At 56.0% G+C, this 19,081-nt stretch overlaps 1 protein-coding gene across 1 annotated transcript in view; it reads right to left on the minus strand.

Annotated features, from left to right (window-relative positions):
- Window positions 1-6: 6 nt before the first annotated feature.
- PLXND1 (plexin D1) overlaps window positions 7-19,081 on the minus strand; it is a 51,580-nt gene continuing 32,505 nt past the window's right edge. Inside the window, exons 13-36 of the mRNA XM_019646022.1 lie at window positions 18,560-18,711; window positions 17,635-17,734; window positions 17,401-17,540; window positions 16,459-16,626; window positions 16,288-16,378; window positions 15,732-15,995; window positions 15,495-15,644; window positions 14,529-14,643; window positions 12,844-12,951; window positions 12,637-12,749; window positions 11,691-11,795; window positions 11,028-11,158; window positions 10,521-10,719; window positions 8,360-8,506; window positions 8,025-8,181; window positions 7,081-7,184; window positions 6,937-7,000; window positions 6,122-6,156; window positions 5,749-5,853; window positions 5,071-5,234; window positions 3,827-3,974; window positions 2,684-2,824; window positions 2,484-2,558; window positions 7-2,258 (exon numbers count right to left, since the gene is read on the minus strand). Coding sequence (XP_019501567.1) covers window positions 2,142-2,258; window positions 2,484-2,558; window positions 2,684-2,824; window positions 3,827-3,974; window positions 5,071-5,234; window positions 5,749-5,853; window positions 6,122-6,156; window positions 6,937-7,000; window positions 7,081-7,184; window positions 8,025-8,181; window positions 8,360-8,506; window positions 10,521-10,719; window positions 11,028-11,158; window positions 11,691-11,795; window positions 12,637-12,749; window positions 12,844-12,951; window positions 14,529-14,643; window positions 15,495-15,644; window positions 15,732-15,995; window positions 16,288-16,378; window positions 16,459-16,626; window positions 17,401-17,540; window positions 17,635-17,734; window positions 18,560-18,711 — 3,093 coding nt within the window. The 3' untranslated portion in view covers window positions 7-2,141. The remainder of the gene's footprint in view (window positions 2,259-2,483; window positions 2,559-2,683; window positions 2,825-3,826; window positions 3,975-5,070; window positions 5,235-5,748; window positions 5,854-6,121; window positions 6,157-6,936; window positions 7,001-7,080; window positions 7,185-8,024; window positions 8,182-8,359; window positions 8,507-10,520; window positions 10,720-11,027; window positions 11,159-11,690; window positions 11,796-12,636; window positions 12,750-12,843; window positions 12,952-14,528; window positions 14,644-15,494; window positions 15,645-15,731; window positions 15,996-16,287; window positions 16,379-16,458; window positions 16,627-17,400; window positions 17,541-17,634; window positions 17,735-18,559; window positions 18,712-19,081) is intronic.

Consider the following 19,081-nt stretch of genomic DNA (forward strand, 5'->3'; position numbering starts at 1 on the left):
AATCCCTATCAAATGTGTCAATAACTTAAATTAGAAAATCTGCTGCTTAATAAGAAGGAACCAGTGCTCAGAATAGAAAATTTGAAGATAAAGAATTTCTCCACCCAGAAGCCACTACAGCAAAAGGCTATTTTTAAAGTTAAATATTGTTTACTTTTCTCACTTTTCTGTTCTCATCAATTCTAAAACTGGCATTTGTGGGATTTTGTTTAAATTGTATGAATTTTTCTGTCCTAGTTCTTAGCCTTGATAAATGTGTGTGCTTATTTTTCCTTCATAAAGGGAAAAAACTAACCTGAGTTGCTTCTAATTTGGAGGTGGCTGTGCTTACTAATGACCTTTTCTGGAGGGTTGGGGATAATCTTTACCCCCAGCTGGTGGGCGGGGGCTCTCTGGGTATTTGCTGACCTCAATTTAGGTTAACCATCCTCATGGGCTGTGGTGAGGAACAGCCTGCCTTACTAGGAACAGTCCAGGGTTATACTGACCTTGGGGAAACTGCCTGTTTCTTCATCTGAAAAATGGGGTTAATGACACACAATTTTTGAGATAAAAAAATTCAGGGTGAGTGTAAATGTAAGCTTTTTCCAGGGTGGTGACCTTTGACCTCCCCACACATTTTTAGGGGCTGCTGTGGAGACTCTGGCCTGGAGGAAGCAGGAAACAGCAACGAAGGCCCAGACAACGTGGTTTATGCTCCCACTCTGCCATTCCCTGGCTGTGTGACCTGCAGAAATTCTTCATGGTGCTAAGTTTCTGTATCTGTAAAACGGGGACAATATTATGTTCCACCCAGGCTTGTTAAATAAAAGGTAAGTGGGGGAGGAGCTATGACTTCTTCCTGGAGGTCGCATGGGTGCCCTCAGAGCCCCGAGAAGGTCAGGTGTAGGCCAGGCTCATGGCAAGCAGGCAGCCGCGTTGTCCCCCTGTACCTCCTATCACTGACGGCCTTCTCAGAAGGCTAAGGCAGCTTCTAAGCTATGCTCTCCCTCCCTCCTGTGACGGCACTTCCTTTCCTCCTTGTCCATCTCAGGATAAAGGCTGGAGCCCACAGCAGGTTTTCCCATCGGGCTTTTATTATAAAGAAGGTTCCAGAGCATCCCGGCCACCCGCTTCCAGCCCAGCCCCTGAGGCTCTGAGCCAGGCCCTGCGCTGGTTAGGTCTGCTGCAGGGGGCCAGGTCAGCTGAGGGGCACTTGTGACGGGAACAAAATGGGCGATTTTCTCAGGGAGTTGAGGTGTGTGGGGGGGGTGTCTCTGCCAGGACTGTCCTCTGGAGCAGTCGTTTCCAGTGTTGCATTGGGAGCCCCTCGGTTCCCCTTCCCAGGTCCTCTGCACAAGCGGCAGCTATTCACAGTTGGCGTGTGATACGTTTAATATATAAAAGCTTTCTTAAAAAAACAACAAAAAGTGGTGCTATCGTTAGGAACACTTCCAGCAAGATCAAGTAGCCCAGCTACAGCCTTGGTGCAACTTAGCCCCTCTTCCCACCTCAAGACCAGGATGGCCCAGCACCTGTCCCCTTGTCCTTCCTCGTCCTGTGCCCTCCCTGGCTCTGGCCAAAGCCCATGGAACCTCCCCATGGGCAGTGGGCGCTGCCCACTCCACCACTAGCTGCTTGAGCAACAAAAATCTGACACTGCTTGAAACTGTTGTGTGCCCAGGGTCCTCTCCAGCTGAGGGGAAATGGAGACAATGTTTTGGTGGTTGAAGCAGGACCCAATCGAGGGCTGGTTCAAGGAGGCCTCCCCTCCGTCGGAATGGATGAGGTAGTGTTTCCGGCTGCAGCCAGGTGGCCTCTTTCTTCATTTGTTGGGCGGAGTCGGGCCAGGCTCTTAGCAGCTGACTGTGACAGCGAGTGGGGGCACGGTCCAGGCGGCGCTGGTGGACAGTGGGAGCCTTACCAGAGACTGGCTGTGCCATTCAAGTCTCTGTCCCAGAGCCTGGGTCTAGGGGCAGGTGGGAGGGACAGAGTGCCAAGGGGCCAGGGCTCCTCCGCCTGGCTCAGAGAGGCCCCTCGTTCCCGCCTCTTCCAAAGCTGACTTTGCTTAGTCATCACCCAGCCAGAGTTACAGGCACTGGAGACCAAACGAAGTCGAGGGCCGGGCGCCCTGTTCCTCCCCAGCACCATGTCCCTCAGGCTCAGGCCTCGCTGTAGCACTCGTAGATATTGTCCTCCATCAGAGCCACCACCTGCTCAAACTTGTGCTGCAGCTGGGTCCTCCGGGCTGTGGGGTTTGCCTCCAGGGCTGTCATAATCTGAGGGAGAAGCAGGAGGCAGTTGGATCACAGCCCTGGGGCCTCCCCGACCACGATCTTGGGGGAGAATACCCTGCCTGAATTTCTACCACTGGCAACCTGCCCCTAAAGTGAAAACATCCTGGGATGTGAATACGGAAGCGGGAACCTCTTCCTGGGTTTTCCTCAGCAGAGTGGAGGTGAGCAGGGCTGTAACGGGGGGTGCTTCACACTGGGGGTACCCACCTGTGGGCGATACCTCTTGGCATATTTATAAATCTCTGCCATGGCCACATTGGTGTTGAACTCGTTCTGGTATTTCTGCAAGGAAAGAGAAGGGAGGCGTTGGGAGGGTGGTTAATCCAACTGTCAGACTTGGGCCCAGACCTGATGCCTCTCCTAGTCCCTCCCAGTCAAGTCCTGGACTCCCCACAGCCCGGCCTTACCCGCGACTCCTCGGCCAGGTGTGCGTTCATCTCCTGCTCGCTGAGTGGCGTCATGTCATGGATCTGCTTATAGTAGCGCTGCACGATTTTCCGGTATTCAGGGATCTCCTTGGCATAGAGGAGCTTGTTGGTTGGTGAATCCTGGGTAGAGAGGAGTGAGGGGATAAGAGACCGGACAGATTCGCCTTTTTCTGACGAAGCCCTGATCCCTGCTGCCACACTGATGGCCCCATCACTGACCAGGGGCTCCGCACCCCCCCCCCTCCTCCTGCTGCCCTTTTACATTGAACCCCTGTCGTTTTCTCGGGGACTGTCAGGGTGATGACCTGAAAGGGGACCTGCTTTTTTTAGGGGGAAAAGAGCAAGGGCTTTGTGCCAGCTCTTTGTCACACGCAGGCTGTTTTGTTTACATCCTTGCTTAGGGTTACGGGTCTTGGTGGCTAAGATTTCTGGAAGCCTGATTGCTGGCTCAGTGGAATGTTTCCCACCACATGTTTCCAACGCCCAAAAGTGAAATGTGCCAAGTACACTCCCAGTTCTTTGTCTGTCACAGGCATCCTGCCTTCCGAGATAGTGTGGAGAAGGGAGGGCATTGTCTACCTCTCGTGGCCTGTCTCAGAGTCATGGGCTAAATGCAGGGCCATACAACCACCACCCCGTCCTGCCAGGTCTCATTACACCATCTCCTTAGTGCTCACAGCAACCAGCGCTCTCTCCTCTCCACCCTCGGAAGCCTGCTGGATCCTCTCCCTGCAGAAAGATGCTTCGGGGAGCTTCCTCTTGTGACTATCTCAGAAGTCTTGGTCACCCCTCTGCCCACCCCTTCACTCAGCGCCCAGTCAAATGGCTCCTGACCATCAGGAATGCTGCCTGGAGCCTGGATGATTCTCAGACAATATTCTGCCTGACCAAGCGGGTTTTCCCCATTCACCCTGGCTTCCCAGGCCTGGCTCTATGACCTAAACATCCAGAGCTGGTGCTGGGCACTCCTGAGGCAGGTGGTCTGTAGCAATGTAGAGTTTCTGACTGTAGGTGCCAGTGTGTGAGCCTCTCCTTGTCAGAATGTCCCAATTCATCCCACGTCCCCCCATCCTGACCTCCTGCAGTTCCACCATTGGCAGCCCGCCCCTAAGAGCAGCTAACCTTGCCCAGCTGAAGGTCAGAGATGGAACAGGCATCAATGAAGGCCTGTGCAATGACCGAGAGGCAGGCGTCGATATGGTCCGTCTTGTCGATGTCAAAGACAAACTGGGGGTTTTTCAGGATATTTACCCAAAACCGAAGAGGAAGGCTATGAGATGGAAGAAACAGAGGAAGTGAGCCCACCCTGGCGGTGGGGCAGCCAGGGCCAGAGGACAGGCTGGCTTTACCCCTCAAGGCCAGTGGAACCTTGTCATGAGATGGAACCTCTGGAAGCCTCTGTTTGCTCATCCACAAACGGGGCTAATGACCATCTCTGCCGACCAGGGTGGCAGAGCAGCGAGGAGCAAGGTTTCCTGCGTGGAGCAGAGCAGGAGGCTGAGGCAGGAGTTGCAGGACTGGCTGGGGCGTGGGGACCTGAGTCCATCCTCACTGCCCGCCCCCACCCCTCGAGGAGCCTCCTGCAAAAGCCTCAAGCCAGGTCCTGGTTCTCATTAGGAGCCCCCGCCCCCGCCCGGGGGCAGTCCGCAGATCCTCCCTCAGCCTTGCACGGCAGCAGGAAGTCTGCCATTAGCTGGACAACTTGAGTAGGCAAGGGCTGAAGGAGGGTGGGGTCTGGATCCTTGGCCTTGGCCTCAGGAGGCCAGAGGGTTGGTAACAACCCCACTAAGGGGCCTTCCAGTGACTCAGCAGCCCAGAGCTTATGGACCCCCAGAGCTCTGAGAAGCCCCTGTAACTGCACAGGAACTTCTGGGCCCGTGGCATTGTTTCTGAGGGTCAGGCTTAGGTTTTCAGCAACTTCTTGTTGGAATCTGTGACCCCCCAAAAGCTAAGACATGCCTCAAAGGAAGGCTACAAACTGGATATCGGAATTAGATCACACGGCTTTGAGCCTGGCCCGCCATTGCAAGGGCTGCATGATCTTGGGCAGGCAGTTCTCTAGGAGCCTCAGTTTTCTCATTTGTAACATGAAGCTGACAGTGGCTTCTAGCCGCTCTGCCACCCCAGACAGCAGGGATGGCTTCTAGTTAATTCTTATAATTTGGATTATTTTTATTGCCCTGGTTTTACAGCTGGGGGAAACTTACAGCATAGAGAGGTTAAGTCACTTATCCAACATCACACCGCAGAGTAGGGACTGAACCCAGGCAGGTGGACTGAGAGGCTGGGCGCTGAACCCCCACACTGTGGCTGCCCCTAATGACACAGGGAAGCTGCATAGCCCTCCCCACCTATGCACCACCCACCTGTTGGTCTTCCAGATGTGAAGGGTGTCAGGATCCGAGATCCCCCTCTTCTCGGCCTGTTCCTCCAGAAAGTCGAAGAAGTACTTGACAGCCAGCGGGGGCTTGTCCTCACGGATACTCAGAATGGCCTTGAACAGGTCATCCAGAAATTTCTGCAGCGTGCCCTGCAGGGGAACAGGGTGGCTGCTGTCAGTCCAGACCACATATAGGGGGTAAGTAGGCACTTCTGGCAGCTCCAAGGAGCCCGCAGTGCTCGGGCTGGTGAATGTGGAAGTCATGTGGCATCAGGCTAGTCACCTCTCTGAGCCTGTTTTCCCATCTGTGAAACGGGTTTGTGAAACCTATCTTACAGGGTATTGAAAGGACTAGGGCATAGAGGGGAGAACTGGTGGGGCCAGGGTGTGGTCTTTAGGGTGCCAACCGCCACCTGAGCTGTGAGACCTTAGGGGTATCACTGACCCCTCTAGGGCTTCTGCTGCCCTCTCTGTTACACAGGCTAATATTGTCTGTCGAGCACCTTTCATGGTTGGGAGCGAAACCCTCCTTGGGCAGGACCCTATGCCCTCAGCCTCTTGCCTTGGGAGCCCATCTAGCGCCACAGGGGAAGAACTCCCACCCCCTCCAAGGTGAGTACACACAGTTGACCCTCCCAAGATGAGGAGATGAGACCCGGCCTACCTTGGTGGACAGCAGGCGAGTCAGGTAGATCTCTGGTAGCACCTTTTTGCGGTGGCTCTGCCGGTGGGACTTCTTGGGCTCTGCCAGTTCGTCCGTGGGCAGCACCTGGGAGACCAGGGTGGTGGTCAGTGCCAGCACCAGGCACCATCCCCGGCCATTCTGGGGGAGGTCCTGTCCTTTTCCCACACGCACTGGGTCTGCATACACTGTGTGTGTCCCAGGCTCCCTGCTGATTCTGGGTGCCATCCCCACTCCCCAACCCCTAGTCTTCCCCAGCGCCTGGGAGCACTCCCCAGAGGCCCAGGGTGGTAGGGAGCCAAGTCCACACCCAGCGATGGGCGGGAGCCCTCAGGGCTGGAGGCCGGGCACTCACCAAATGGAAATACTTCTCGGTGTCCAAGTCTTTCACTGAGAGAGGAAAACACACACACAATAAATAAACAAGACAGGGGAGGAGGTGGGAAGAGAGAGAGAAACCAATAGAAATAGAGAGTTCCAAAGAGACACATGGAGAAAATAAGGCAGAGAGAGAGGCAAAGAGAAAAATGCAGAGATATGAGAGAGAGATCCAGAGAGATACACAGAAAATGAGACAAAGATAAAGGTAGAGGCATTGAGAGCAAGACATGCAAGGTTTTAAGAGAAACAGAGAGATGGAGAAACAGAGACAGTCACACATGGAGATGGGAGAGGCCCCAGGGGTGGCTGCCCTCATTCACTCCACCCTCCAGCCCAGAGCCTCTGCCAACCCAGACCTCACAAGCTGCTGGGAGAGACCCAAGATCCTGCTCCTGACCTCAGGAGGGGACCCTGAAACCCAGAGGAGCCTAGGACTCCAGGCCTGGCAGTTAAGCAGCTGGGCCTGGGGCATCTGAGGGTGTGGATCGTGGGACTTGAGGCAGGGACACAGCCCAAAATCCTAGATGGGCATGCCAGCCTTCCCCTCAGGCCTGGCAGCTGCCCAAACCTACTGGAACCACATCCCGCCCTCCTGGGGCCTCTCTGACTGCCCAAAGGAAATCAGCATGAGGCCTGGCCACAGGGCCTGCCCAAAGGCTCTGCCCAGGCAGTACTGGGGCAGAGGGGCCGGGCCTGGCGCCTGCTCCCACCAACGAGGCCACTTGAAGCCTCAGTTTCCCCATCAGGATTGCTCAGAAGGGGCCCTAGACACCTTCCCCATGGCACTACCTCGGCCCAGTGTGTTGTCCTTCTTGTCTGTGAGGCTCATGGCCAGGGAGGCACCTTCAGGGATCTGATAGGAGGGGAGAGGCTGAGGTCAGGGTCAGGTTAGAAGGGCTGGGAACGGGGGTTCAGTGGGGCTGGGGACCCCACCTTGTAGTGGGCCAGAGTGTTGAGCTTCTTGCGGCCATCCTCTATCACCGAGGTGTCGTCCAGGTCCCGGAGGATGTAGCTCTGCGTGCTCGAGGCGAACCACTCTGGGGACAGGGAGCAGGGTGTCAGGGCGAGGGGAAGGCAGCCAGCCCGAGGGGCAGACCAGCCTGGCACACAGGGACAGGCTGCTTGCTCTCTCTGTGGAACCTGGGGCATGCCATGCCTCTCTCTGAGCCTCTATTTCCCCATCTGTAAAAGGAGAGGGAGAAAACTGGAGAACAGGGTGTCATGGTCGTGAGCACAGAGCAGGAATTCCGGAAATGTCCTCATCCTTGGGGCTCTGTTACTATTGCTGATTAAAGAAAAGGTGCCACCTGTGAAAGGGTCACACACCTTCCAAGGCTCCCCACTGTCCTCCAGGTAAAGCCCAAGTGCCTACTCTGCCCCTCCAGGATCTGGGTGATTGAGTGCCTGCCCGGCCTCATCTCATAGCTCACTCTGTCTCCTGCATGCCAGCCCTAGAGAGCCACCTGAAGTTCCCTGCTCTAAATGGACAGTCGCTGTGCCTGCCTGTTCACCATCATAGGCTGGTGCTTATAACAAGGCCTGGCACAGACCAAGTGCTTAGGAAAGGCTGGAGATCATCAAGTGAATGGCCCTAGCTTCTTGACCAAACCAGGACTCCATGCATCCTTAGAGACCCACTCCAACATCCCCTCCTTGGAAAAGCCTTTCCTGAACACTTTTTGCTGTTGCCCGAAGCTTGCTTACACTGCAGGACCTGTCTCCCCACTAGAAGAGGGGCTCCGTATCTGACCATCTCTGTGTTCCCAGTGCCAAAATTAATGCACATTTGCTGAATGAGACAAGTGTATCACCAAGGTAGGGGCTGGTTCCCACCAAAGCAGCTCAATGCCAAGTTGTTCCAGCCCACCCCTGCCCACCGAGGTCGACGTCCTCGGCGCGAGGCCACTGGGAGTAGGGCACATTCTTGCAGAAGGCCTCCAGGATCTTCTCCTTGACCTGTGTCAGCGTGTCAGTGTCCATGGCTCGCACACTCAGCGAGTCCATGCCACAGCCCTGGAAGGACACGTTCAGGTTCTGCGCGAGAGGGGGGAAAGGGTCAGCAAGTCCCCACCATCGCTACCCTGGGCCCGGGTGGGGTGACAACCTGCTTGGGGAGGCTGGGGCAAGGTTGGAGCCTCCAGGCACACGGGGCGACCCTCCCAGCCAGCCTGGGAGATGGTCCCACCTTGCTGCCCTGCCCCACCCAGCTCACCCGGGGCTTGGCCTCAATGTTCTCCCGCAACAGCCACTCCTCGTTAAGTGTGTAGCGGGCCTTGCCCGTGATGGCGTCAATGGAGCCCTTGTTGATCTGCTGCTTGATGGCGCACAGGAGCAGGAAGAATGGCTCCCCCACTGTCTCCTGGGGTGGACACGGGCTATCAGGGGCTCAGGCCCAGCCCCCCCATCCCAGCCCCTACCACCTCCATGCTCAGCCTCCATATTTCAGCCCCCAAGCCTGTGGCCACGCTGCAGCCCCCACCTGGGCCACTTTCACTTCCCCTTTCTACCAATACCTCCATGGCTGTCTAATATCCTCCTTTTGGATCGGGTACCATCCCCCGTCCCCCCAACTCCCTGGTGTCTCCATGGACTCTAAGGTCGAACACTACCAGTTGTGCCAGGCAGATTCATCTCATCTTCCCAGCAACCCTTCCACATACTGCCGAGGCTCAGAAAGGGCACGCCACCAGCCTAGGGTCACCGAGCAGGGAAGTGGCAGGGCTGGACTGGAATCCTGGATCAGCTGACTCCCAAGACTATGGCTCTTTCTGCTAAGCCTCCCAAGGTGAGTTCAAGCAGAAGCAGAACACAGGCATGGCCTCAAATAATCCAGATCACGGACTGGTGAGTGTGGAGGGTCTTGGACTTGACTGGGGCCTCAGGTACCCCTGCCCTGGCCAATTTCCCTTTCACAAAGCGCACATAGCCAGAAGGGGGCTCTGCTGCCATCCACAGCCATGAGCTGATTTTCATGGTCATTTTATAGCAAGTGACCCAGGTGTCCTTTGGTAGTGGATATTTGGGTAAACACAGAAGGCTGATTTAAGGGGGAAAATTAAGCATATAATAGTGTTAGGCAAATTTGGCAAAGATTATGAAGGCAGTGTGCCAACTCTTATTCCTGATCTAGTTCTCCAGTTCTGGGGGAGGGCGGGGGGTGGGGAGGCCAGTGATGCCCCTATTTTTGGAGGAAACAGAGGCTCAGAGAGGAAGGCCTGGCTAAGGCCACACAAAGAGGCCAAGGGAGCTAGGTCCACGGTAGCCCCTGTGGTCCCTGTTGCAGCCAGGTCTTTCCTGATGACCCAGAAGGAAGACCAATACTGGAGATCCCTCCCCAGGACCGGCCTCCCCTATTCCACCCCACTTCCCCGCAGAGGGTCCACAGGGTTCCTCTAGGCTACCTGGCCCTCATGAGCCCCAAGCCCAGGGACAGAGGCCCCACCTGGCAGATGGAAACCAAGGCCCAGAGAGGACAATGCCTTGTTCAGGGTCACACAGCTGGTTTGTGTCAAAGATGGGACTCAAACCCAGGACATCTGAGGCCCTGGTTCTGGGCTCCACCCAGGCCTGTGCCTTTCTCACAGGATCCCCAGATGACTCCCTGGCCTCTACCACTGCAGGGCAGCTGGACAGTGGGACAGGCCCAGGGGCTGAGCAACTCCTGTTCTGCAGAGAAGCCCTAATGGGGATCCCTTTGGCAGAATGCAGAGGACCCTGACTGGGTAGCCCCACTGGCCTTTGTAGCCTCATCTCTCATCAGAAAGTCGCTGGACTTGCTTCAGTTGCTTTTATAAACATTCCCTTCCGCTGGCCATGCTGCCTTCAGAACACCCTCCCCACCCCACTTCTTACCTGGCTCGTTCCACTAAGCCCTTGGGCCTCCGTTTGGAGTCACCTACTCCAGGAAGCCACCTTGGACCTTCCAGCCGGGTCTGAGGCCTCGGTGGTTGAGCTCCACTGTGTTTTAATTTGTTTCCACATCTATCTCCCCTAATGCTGGGAGAGCCTCAAGGGCCAGGCCCAGGTCTGATGCCTCCCAAGCCCAGAGCAGCAGCCCAAAGGCACACCAGGGAGGGTTTGATGGCTGAGAAATCTTCCAGAACAAGGCCCTGACGTGGCCTGTTCCTCCCTGAGCTGGCTCTGAGCCCTCGCAGACAGCCAGCCGCCTCTGAGCCTTAGCTCCCCGTCTGTATAATGGGTCCTCTAGGCCTGTACCCACCCTCCTCTGAGTCCCTCTCTCCATGTCTGCACAAAGGACGTGATAACCCCCCTGGAAATGCTGGTGGGAAGATGAAACCAAGTCCAATCCATTACGGGAAGGCTCGGAGGCGGTGGCCCCTGCAGTGTGGGTGGCACTGCTGCACCCGCCTCACCCGCAGGCAGCTGTACATGCAGATGGACATCCAGTTGGTGAGCATCTTTTCGACCACGGACTCCGTGCGCCGCAGCATGAGCTTGGGGTTCTTGGCAGCCGAGGCGTCGATGAGGTCCACCAGCAGCTCCTTCATGATGCTCGTGTAGTATTCGAGCTTGCTATGGAGCGCGATGGTCAGCAGGGAGGCCAGGCTGCACCTGTGGGTGGTCACAGGGCGTTAGCTCCAGCCGTCTCTCACGGCCCTGGGACCTGGGGACCACAAAGTGGGGGCTCTGTGTCCACCTAATCATTGGTGTGCCTGTGCAGGAGGAATCCAGGCCCAGGAAGAGGAGGAAATGTGGGGGTTTCAGGACCCCCAGGGCCTGATGCTGGGGGCTGGCCAGCTGCCCAGAGAACATGGTGATTTGTAAACTACCCCAGCCTCGGGTCTGGCCTGGCTGACCCAGGACCGGTGGTATAGTCTCCGCCGGGCCCCTGCCCCGCTCCCAGAGCCTGGCAACCTGACCTGTCGCGTACTGCGAAGTCCTTCTGCTGCTCCAGTGCGTGAACAAAGACAATGAGGAAGTGCTTGTTGTTCAGCAGCGAGGAAAACAGGCTGATCCCCTCTTCCATGTTGGGCCGGCAGCTCTCAGGGATCTGTGGAAGCAATTAGTGATGTGGTGTTCACAGGGGTTCAGGGCTCCAGTGCCTCTACCTGGTCTTAGGAGTTGGCACTTATACATCATGAACGGCTCCTTGAATGACTCTAGGGATGGGGAGCTCACTACCTTTTAATAGTGGATGCTTCCTAATTCCCTGTCATTGGGATCAATGGCTCAGGTGAGTTGAAAAGTGGGCACAGAGAAGGGCAAGGGAGTTAACCCAGTGTCCCCATGTGTGGGGCTCTCTCACCTTCTAGTCTCTAAGCAGCAGGCAGAGTGGGATATCCAGGGAGGCCCAATCCTCTCCCTTCTCTACCTGGCCCAGGGGTCAGCATTTATAACTCCCTGAAGGGCTGCTTCAATGCCTCCTGGGATGGAGGGTTCACTACCATCCCACGGCAGGTGCCTCCCAGCCCCCAGTGATTGGGATCAATGGATCAGATGAGCTGGAAAGTGGGGCCAGAAAGGGGCGGGGTTGCCCTGAGGCAGCCCAGTGTGCATGTGCACGGGGAGCTGGGGGTACTCACCTTCCACTCTCCCAGTAGCGGGTGGGTCTCCTGCACCGGGGAGCTGCCCTGTGAGTTGAGGGTCTGGGAGGGCAGTATGTAACGCTCTTCGTAGAGGGAGGAGCACTGTGGAGGCAGACCCCCCAGCACCTCAGTGGGGCTGCAGACTCCCTTGACTGGCGTGCAAGGGCCGCTCAACGAAGGCAAAGGGACATCTTATAAAGGAAGAGGAGGCAGTGGGCCATGCCTAGGGAGCTGCAGGATTCCAGGGCAGTAGGGAGGGGTGTCCCAGGGGACTTCCTGGAGGAAAAGGAGGAGGGGAACCAGCAGAGCCAAGGTGTGGTAATGCAAGAGGGCACAAGGCTTACAAGGAAGCAAAAGCAGCTCAGTGTGCAATAAGGGAAACCGAGGCAGAGATGCTGGCAGGAACCACGACATGGGCTTGTTTGGCTGCTGTATGGAGAACGGTGTGGACAGGGCAAGAGGAGGGTACTGGCCACGGGCACAAATGCTCTGGATAGGCCAGGGACGATGGGGACAGGGCAGCAGCCCTTGGAACAGAAAGAGGCATGGGAAGGAGGCGGGGACATGTAGACCAAGGAAGCCTGGCTAGGAAGGGACCCAGGGATGAGACGCAGGCAGGGCACATGGGGCCTGGGAGCACCTGGGCCGCCTCTACTGCCCCCTCCGTGAGGGAGAGGCAGGCTCAGCACCCCAGGAGGAGTGAGGCTGGCAGCTGGATTCTGTACGGACAGTTAAACATCAAGTGAGTAGAGAAGGAAAGTGGGGGGAGAAAGTGGGCCCCCTCCCGACAGGCCCTGTGAGTAGGCGACCAGGTTTTGCACTGCTTAAGGAGCCCACACTGCACTAGCCAAGTTTTCCCAGATGCGTCAGTGCCGTCTTGAGTTGCACAGCCTAGAGAGAGGCCCAGGAGCCCCTGCGGTGGCTGGTGAGGGCACAGGCTGACCTTAGGGAAGAAGGTGCGGGTCACAAAGTGCTTATACTCCAGGAAAGGGATGCCCTGGCTGCGGTTCAGCTCCTTGGTCAGATCTGTCATGTCCGTCTGCAGCTCAGCAAAGCCTGGCGACAGGTAGGTGGCAGTGAGTGGATCTCAAATCCATTCCCCAGCCGGGAAAGCCGAGGCCCACAGTCCTGCATGGTCCCCACCCACTACCTTTACGGATTTCCTCTCGGATCTGAGATTCCATCTCCTCCATCTGCAGCAGCGTCTTCTGCCAGTAGCGCTCAGCACGGCGGCTCTTGGTGCAGAAGACGAACAGGGCTACGGGCAGCAGTGGAGGGCCGGGGGTCAGGCCTTGAAAGCCCTTTGGACAGCATTTTTGGGTACCTGCTATGTACAGAGCCTGGACCTGGAGGGAGAGGTCCTGCCTGGGGCCTCCGCTCTACCTCCTCAGTGGGCTGACAAACGCCTATGGGGCAAAGGGCTTGGGGAAAACCCAGTAAAATAAAGCTCAATGTCCCGTTCTAACAAAAAAAAGAGTGAGAGCGAGAGCGAGTGCAAAGTAGTGGTAAACTATTTTTAGTGGCGCTCCCTAGGTGGGAGAATTATGGGTGATTTCTGTTCTGTTTTTTAGCATTTTCAATTCTTTCTACAATAACCAGATGCTACCTGTGAATTAAGAGATGTTTAAAAGCAGATTATAAAGCAGTATATTATAATCCCTTTCTGGGGTGGGGGAGGGACTATAATATTGAAATATTTTATATATAATATACATTTGTATATACTACACATATATATAAAATTTTAAGAAAAAAGGCTGGCAGGAAATATACCAACATGCATAGGGTGTTCATGATGGGTATTTTTTTCCTTTTAGCTTCATCCAGTTTTCCCTAAAAATTTCTCCATTGAATATTTGTTTTTTAAAAACAGCTTTGTTGAGATATATAATGCACATGCCATATAATCCATCCATTTAAAGTATACAATTCAATGGCTTTCAGTGTATTCACAGGGTTATGCATCTGCCACCATCTACTTTTAGGACATTGTTATTGCCTCAAGACTCATAATCACTAGCAGTGACTCCCTCCCCGCTCTTCCCCAGTCTCTGGAAACCAATAATCCACTTTCTGTCTCTATGGATTTACCTATTGTGGACATTTCATGTAAACGGAATCCTAGAATATGTGGTATTTTGTGACTGGCTTCTTTCATTTAGCATCATGCTGTTAAGGTTCATCTATGAAGTAGCATGAGTCAGCACTTCATTCCTTTTTATGGCTGAATAATATTCCATTGTATGCATATACCGCCTTGTGTTTATTCATCAGTTGGTGGTCACTGGATTATTCTACTTTTTGGCTGTTATGACCAGTGCTGCTACGCATTTTCACGCACAAGTTTTTGTGTGAACGTGTGTGCATGTCTCTTGAATAGAGAGATACCCAGGAGTGGAATTGCTGGGTCACATGGTAAGTCTTTAACATTTTAAGGAACTGCCAAAGTATTTTCCAAAGTGGCTGCACCATTTTCCAACCCACCAAGGGTGTATGAGGGTTTCAATTTCTCTGCTACATTGAATATATTCCCTTTATAATCATTATTTTAATAGGGGTATAGCCTAGGTTAACTTCCCTGAACAACCCTCTCTATCGACTGGAAAGCAAGGTTCCAAAATCCTCTGCCTGGCACTTGAGCCAGTCTGGGCCCAGCACATCCTCACAACATCCATCGTCTTCCACCCATTTGTGATATAGCCAGGCACACCTCTCACCCCACTTCTGGGTGTGGGACCTGTTTCCACCCCAACGACTGTTCAAGCTGTGCCCCCAGCCCATTATGCCCATCTTCAGAGGCAGGTCCTCTCTTGTCACAAGAGTGGGGCTCCTTACCGACTACGGAAAGCAGCAGCAGAACGCTGCAGATGACGATGGACACAATGATGGCGGTCTCACTGCCACCCAGCTGTAGCGTAGCAATGGTCTGGTTGAAGTTCCCTACCTGGATCTGCACAAAGGTGGGGGGAGGGCGTTATAACTTCCCTGGACTATGCCTTGGCTCTTCTCCTCATTTAGCTGTGTGGCCTGGGGCAGGTCACCTAACTTCTCTGAGCCTCAGATGCCACATCTATAACACAGAGATAACCACATGCACCTCCTGGGGATGCTGTGAGGGCTAAATGAGCTGATGCTTTGCCATGCCCTTAGTCCCGGGCCTGGCACAAGGGGGACGCTGAGTACTATAATGATTATTATAGCCTGGGAGGAGCAGCAGAAGAGCCAGCGGCAGGCAGTTCACGGGGCCTGGCTGCTGTCTCCAGGCATCTCTTGGTTGTTCTGGGACCAGGGAAGCAGGTGATGTCTGAGGACTCAGAGGGCAGAATTGGGACTGGGGTGTGGGTGAAAGGGAGCTTTCCCAGTCAAGCTCTCCTGGGGTGGCAAGGGCTGCCTGTGAGGAAATGAGCTCCCCGTCTTGGGTGGCTTGCAAGCAGGTTCCTGCATTTTGGGCTCTCTCTCCACTCCTGCTTCCCTCCCCTCTGTGACTCTGTGTGGTGACCCGCAGCCCAGACTTGGGGTGGGGCACCTCGTGGAACAGGGGCGACTTCTTATGGCCTCTCAGGGTCCAGCCCCGTCAGGCCTAGCTGGGGCCGCTCACTGACCTTGAGCAGGTAACTAAGTTCTCGGCCCTCAGTTTCCTCATCTGTCAAGTGAGGATGTAAAGCTCTGCTTTGCCCTGCTTGCCTAAGCTACTGAATATGAGCATGTTCTGCTCCAATGTGCTGGGGTGAGGGGCAGATGCTCAGGAACATGGGGCTGGGGGCCAGGTCCACGTCTGCCTCCAGTGTCCCGTCCACTCACTGTGATGGGCAGCTGCCCCTCAGCTGTGCCCAGAGACTCGTTGACGGAGCAGTGGATGACTCTCTCTGAGATGATCTGGATGTCGCAGGCCACTTGGCCTATCTTGACCTGGTACTCATGGCTCTCGAGCCCCAGGCTGTCCTGCTCCTTCTGTGGGGGAGGAGGTGGGTGCTCACTGAGGCCCATGGCTGAGCCTGGCCCGCCCACTCCCCCGACCTGGCACCTGCCGGCACTCACATGGATGACTAGGGTGAGGGGCTCCCCAGGGTGGTGCTTGATCCACTTCTCCCTCTTGGCCGTGGAGAACTGTGGGTCGGGGAGGTAGTCCAGGCGGAACCTGCTGCCCCGCTGTGCCTCCTCGGGGTCCAGCAACTCCTCAGCCACGGCCACGTCATCGGCATAGGCCCGCCCATTGATGAAGAAGTCCACCGGTGCCGATGCATTGCTCAGGGCCCCCGGTGATGGGCAGGTGATAAGGGTGGAGTTGAGAACCTTGCAGAGCTGGTGGGAGAGCGCCACAGGCCAGGGGATGGGGGACGAATAGACGGACATGGAGAAACGGGGAGAGATTGAGGGTTAAGGAGACAGAGAGAGACAGAGAGGGAGAGATGGAGACAGGGAGAGACAGAAAAATAAGAAGAGATGGGGAGACAGACAGGAGACAGAGACAAACAGGGAAGCAAAGAGATAAGGAGAGACAGAGATGGGGAGACGCAGCAGAGTGAGGTGTGGTCAGTCGGGCTGCTGGCCACCCCCGCCTCCCCCGCCCACCTCAGTCCCCTGCCCTCCTCACTGTGGGCTGCCGGCCAATGTGGTGCACCGCCATGGACACATTCTGCACCATGTGGAAACGCTCACCGGCCACCGTGATGGTCCTGCCACCGCTGTGGGGACAGCAAGCCCCATTAGCCCACCTGCAGCCCCAGAGGGTGAGACCCACTGGGGGCTGGGGGCTGGGTCTCACCTGACAGGGCTGCGGCGGGGGCTGATGGCTGTGATGACCGGGTTCCGCATGTACCAGAAGGTGAGGTTGCCACGCACGCAGCCCCGGTGCTCGAAACGCACACACACGGGCACAGGGGCTGGCAGTGCGCCCCCGGGCACCGTGCAGGCGATGCTGGTGTCTGTGCGCCTGTGGGAGGGCAGCAGGCATCAGCAGCAGCAGCCCCCCCACCACACACCCTGACCAACACCCCCTGCCCTATCACCCAAGAGCACAGGCCTGTGCACTTGGCCTTGGGTTAAGGCCTTCTCAGTTGGCCCCAGCCTGGTCTTCTGCCCCTTGGTACGTAAGTCTGTTGTTTTTGTATTTCACTGCCACGCTTTGCTGGGGCTGTCCTCCCCGGCTGGAACGCCTTCCCTTCTCTCTGGTTCTGCCTATTCTTCCCAATTTCCCAGTCCTACCTCTTCTAAGAAGCCTTCCCAGAGCTCCTCTCCCCACTGCTGCCCCTGGTAAGGACGCTGCCCTAAGGCCCTGAAAGCCCAGACGTTTCTCCCAATCCCAACCCCAGTGGATATTTCTATTTCCGGTGGGAGTATCTGCTTTCCCCTGAGGGCCGAGACTGTGTTGGGCTCATCCTGGTGTCCCCAGAGATGCCCATCAATGGGGCTTGGTATATAGTAAGTGCATAATATAGACAGAGCTACTTCACCAAGAGCTAAGGGTTTCAGACTATGTACAATCATTACCATTTTCCCTGCTGTGGTCACTTATGGAGCACCTACTACATGCTGGGCACAGAGTACTTCCCAGGACTCACTGCTACTGTTCTAACCAATTGAGAATACTGAGGCTCGAAGAGGGGAAGGGGCTTGGCCAAGGGGTAATGCTTGGATATTACCCCCACCCCTCCAGCCCCCTGGTTTCTATGGGCTGGAGGAGGGCGGCCGGGGTGGAGGGGCTTACACGAGCTCTGTGCAGGGCTCCGTGTCGTTCAGCAGCACCTGGAGCTCAGAGCCCACGTGGAGGTCGCTCCCGTGGATGGTGATCCTGGTGCCCCCTGCCTTGGGGCCCATGGCAGGCTCCAGGGAGTGGACCAGGGGCAGCTGTGGGGTGGAAGGCAGCGGGTCAGGCCTTGGGCCAGCCCCTGGGTGTGTGCTTGGTGGGGCGGGCAGGATGGTGGGCTGAGGCCTCCCTTACCACATAGGAGAAGCGCTCCCGTGACCTGCCCTCCTTGGAGGCATTCACCGTCACCACGTCTGAGAATGCCCCTGGGGCTGGCCCTGTGGCGCACACAATCCTGGGGAAGGGATCTTTGGTCAGGGGAGCAGCCAGCAGAACCTGGGCAGCCAGGCCGGCACTGCCCCATTTCTCCTTTGAACAATGCCCCCTACTGTACCCTAGGGTGTGTGAGCTCCCGAATCTTGCACTCAGCCACCCACTCCTCCCACTCACAGCTGAGGTTGGCATTCAGCTGGGACACACCAAGGGCATTACCCCCTCGGTTCCCTATCAATTGAAAAATAGCCACTGAGTCCCCCAAGCGTTGCCCTGGCTCTTCCCGGGGACCACCCCCTACCCTACAACTTTTCCACAATTCTGCAACTATAAGACAAGGGGTTAGACAAGATGGTCTCTTAGGACACTTAAAAATTCTCTGACCATGAGGGCATTTTCTGGGCTGGATGCCTGACTTATGGGATCCTGAAAGGAAATCCAATTTAGTCCCTCTCTGCTCCTGTTTCCTAGCGCTCCTTTGGGCCCCACAGCTGCAGGCCCAGGTCTTTGCACCCCATCAGCAGCCCCTATACTTTCTCAACTACATTTTTTCCACCAGAGTAAGGCTTCTGTGGAAGTTGGGCTGGTCAACGCGAACACAGGAGGCTTTCCCAAAGGAGCGGGCACTTGAAGGATAAGGAGTAGTGTCCTGAGCAGAAAGGCGGGAATGGCTTGAGCAATGTCCAGGAGACCTAGGAGTGAGCTACTTCTGGGGAGCAGAAGGGTGCCTGCTGAGGAAGCTGGGATGGCCAAGGGGAGAAGGGAGGCCAGAGATGTGGTTGGCACTGTCAGGTGGGGTAGGGCCTAAGGGTCACTCACACAGCCCCAGGGATTGCCCACTCCTTACTCCTCTGACACGGTATATCTGTCGGCCAGTGGCTCACAGGCCACGCTGCCAATCCACACGCCGTGGGCCACGTCGCTGAGCCGCCGGCCCAGGTTCCTGCCGCGGATGGTCAGCAGGGTCCCGCCGTCCAAGGGGCCACTCAGGGGCTCAATCTGCCAGGCGACCAGAGAGAGGGGCAAATGGGGCTCTGAGGCTGGGATGCTGGCAGGCTTCTTCGCCACTGTCACAGGCTCCCAGGGGAAGGCAGGGCCGTTGTGGACCCAACACTTAGGGGACAGCGCTGGACTACCAGTCGCTTGGTGGGTCACTGGGGCTGCCAATTAGAATGTGTGTGTTACTGAGCCCAGTAAGGTCTGGGGACACAGAGTGTATGGACAGAGTCAATGCTACTTGGTGGTGGGGGAGGGGTCTCCTGAGGACACTGAGGTCCACTCCCAGTGGTCACATCTGACCGCACAACCCTGCATTTCAGCCAGAGCTGACTGGGCCTGGGAGGGCACCTGACCCAGGCAAAGCCAATCA

This window comes from Hipposideros armiger, unplaced genomic scaffold (genome assembly GCF_001890085.2).
Source record: "Hipposideros armiger isolate ML-2016 unplaced genomic scaffold, ASM189008v1 scaffold_96, whole genome shotgun sequence".
NCBI classification, from domain to species: Eukaryota; Metazoa; Chordata; class Mammalia; order Chiroptera; family Hipposideridae; genus Hipposideros; species Hipposideros armiger.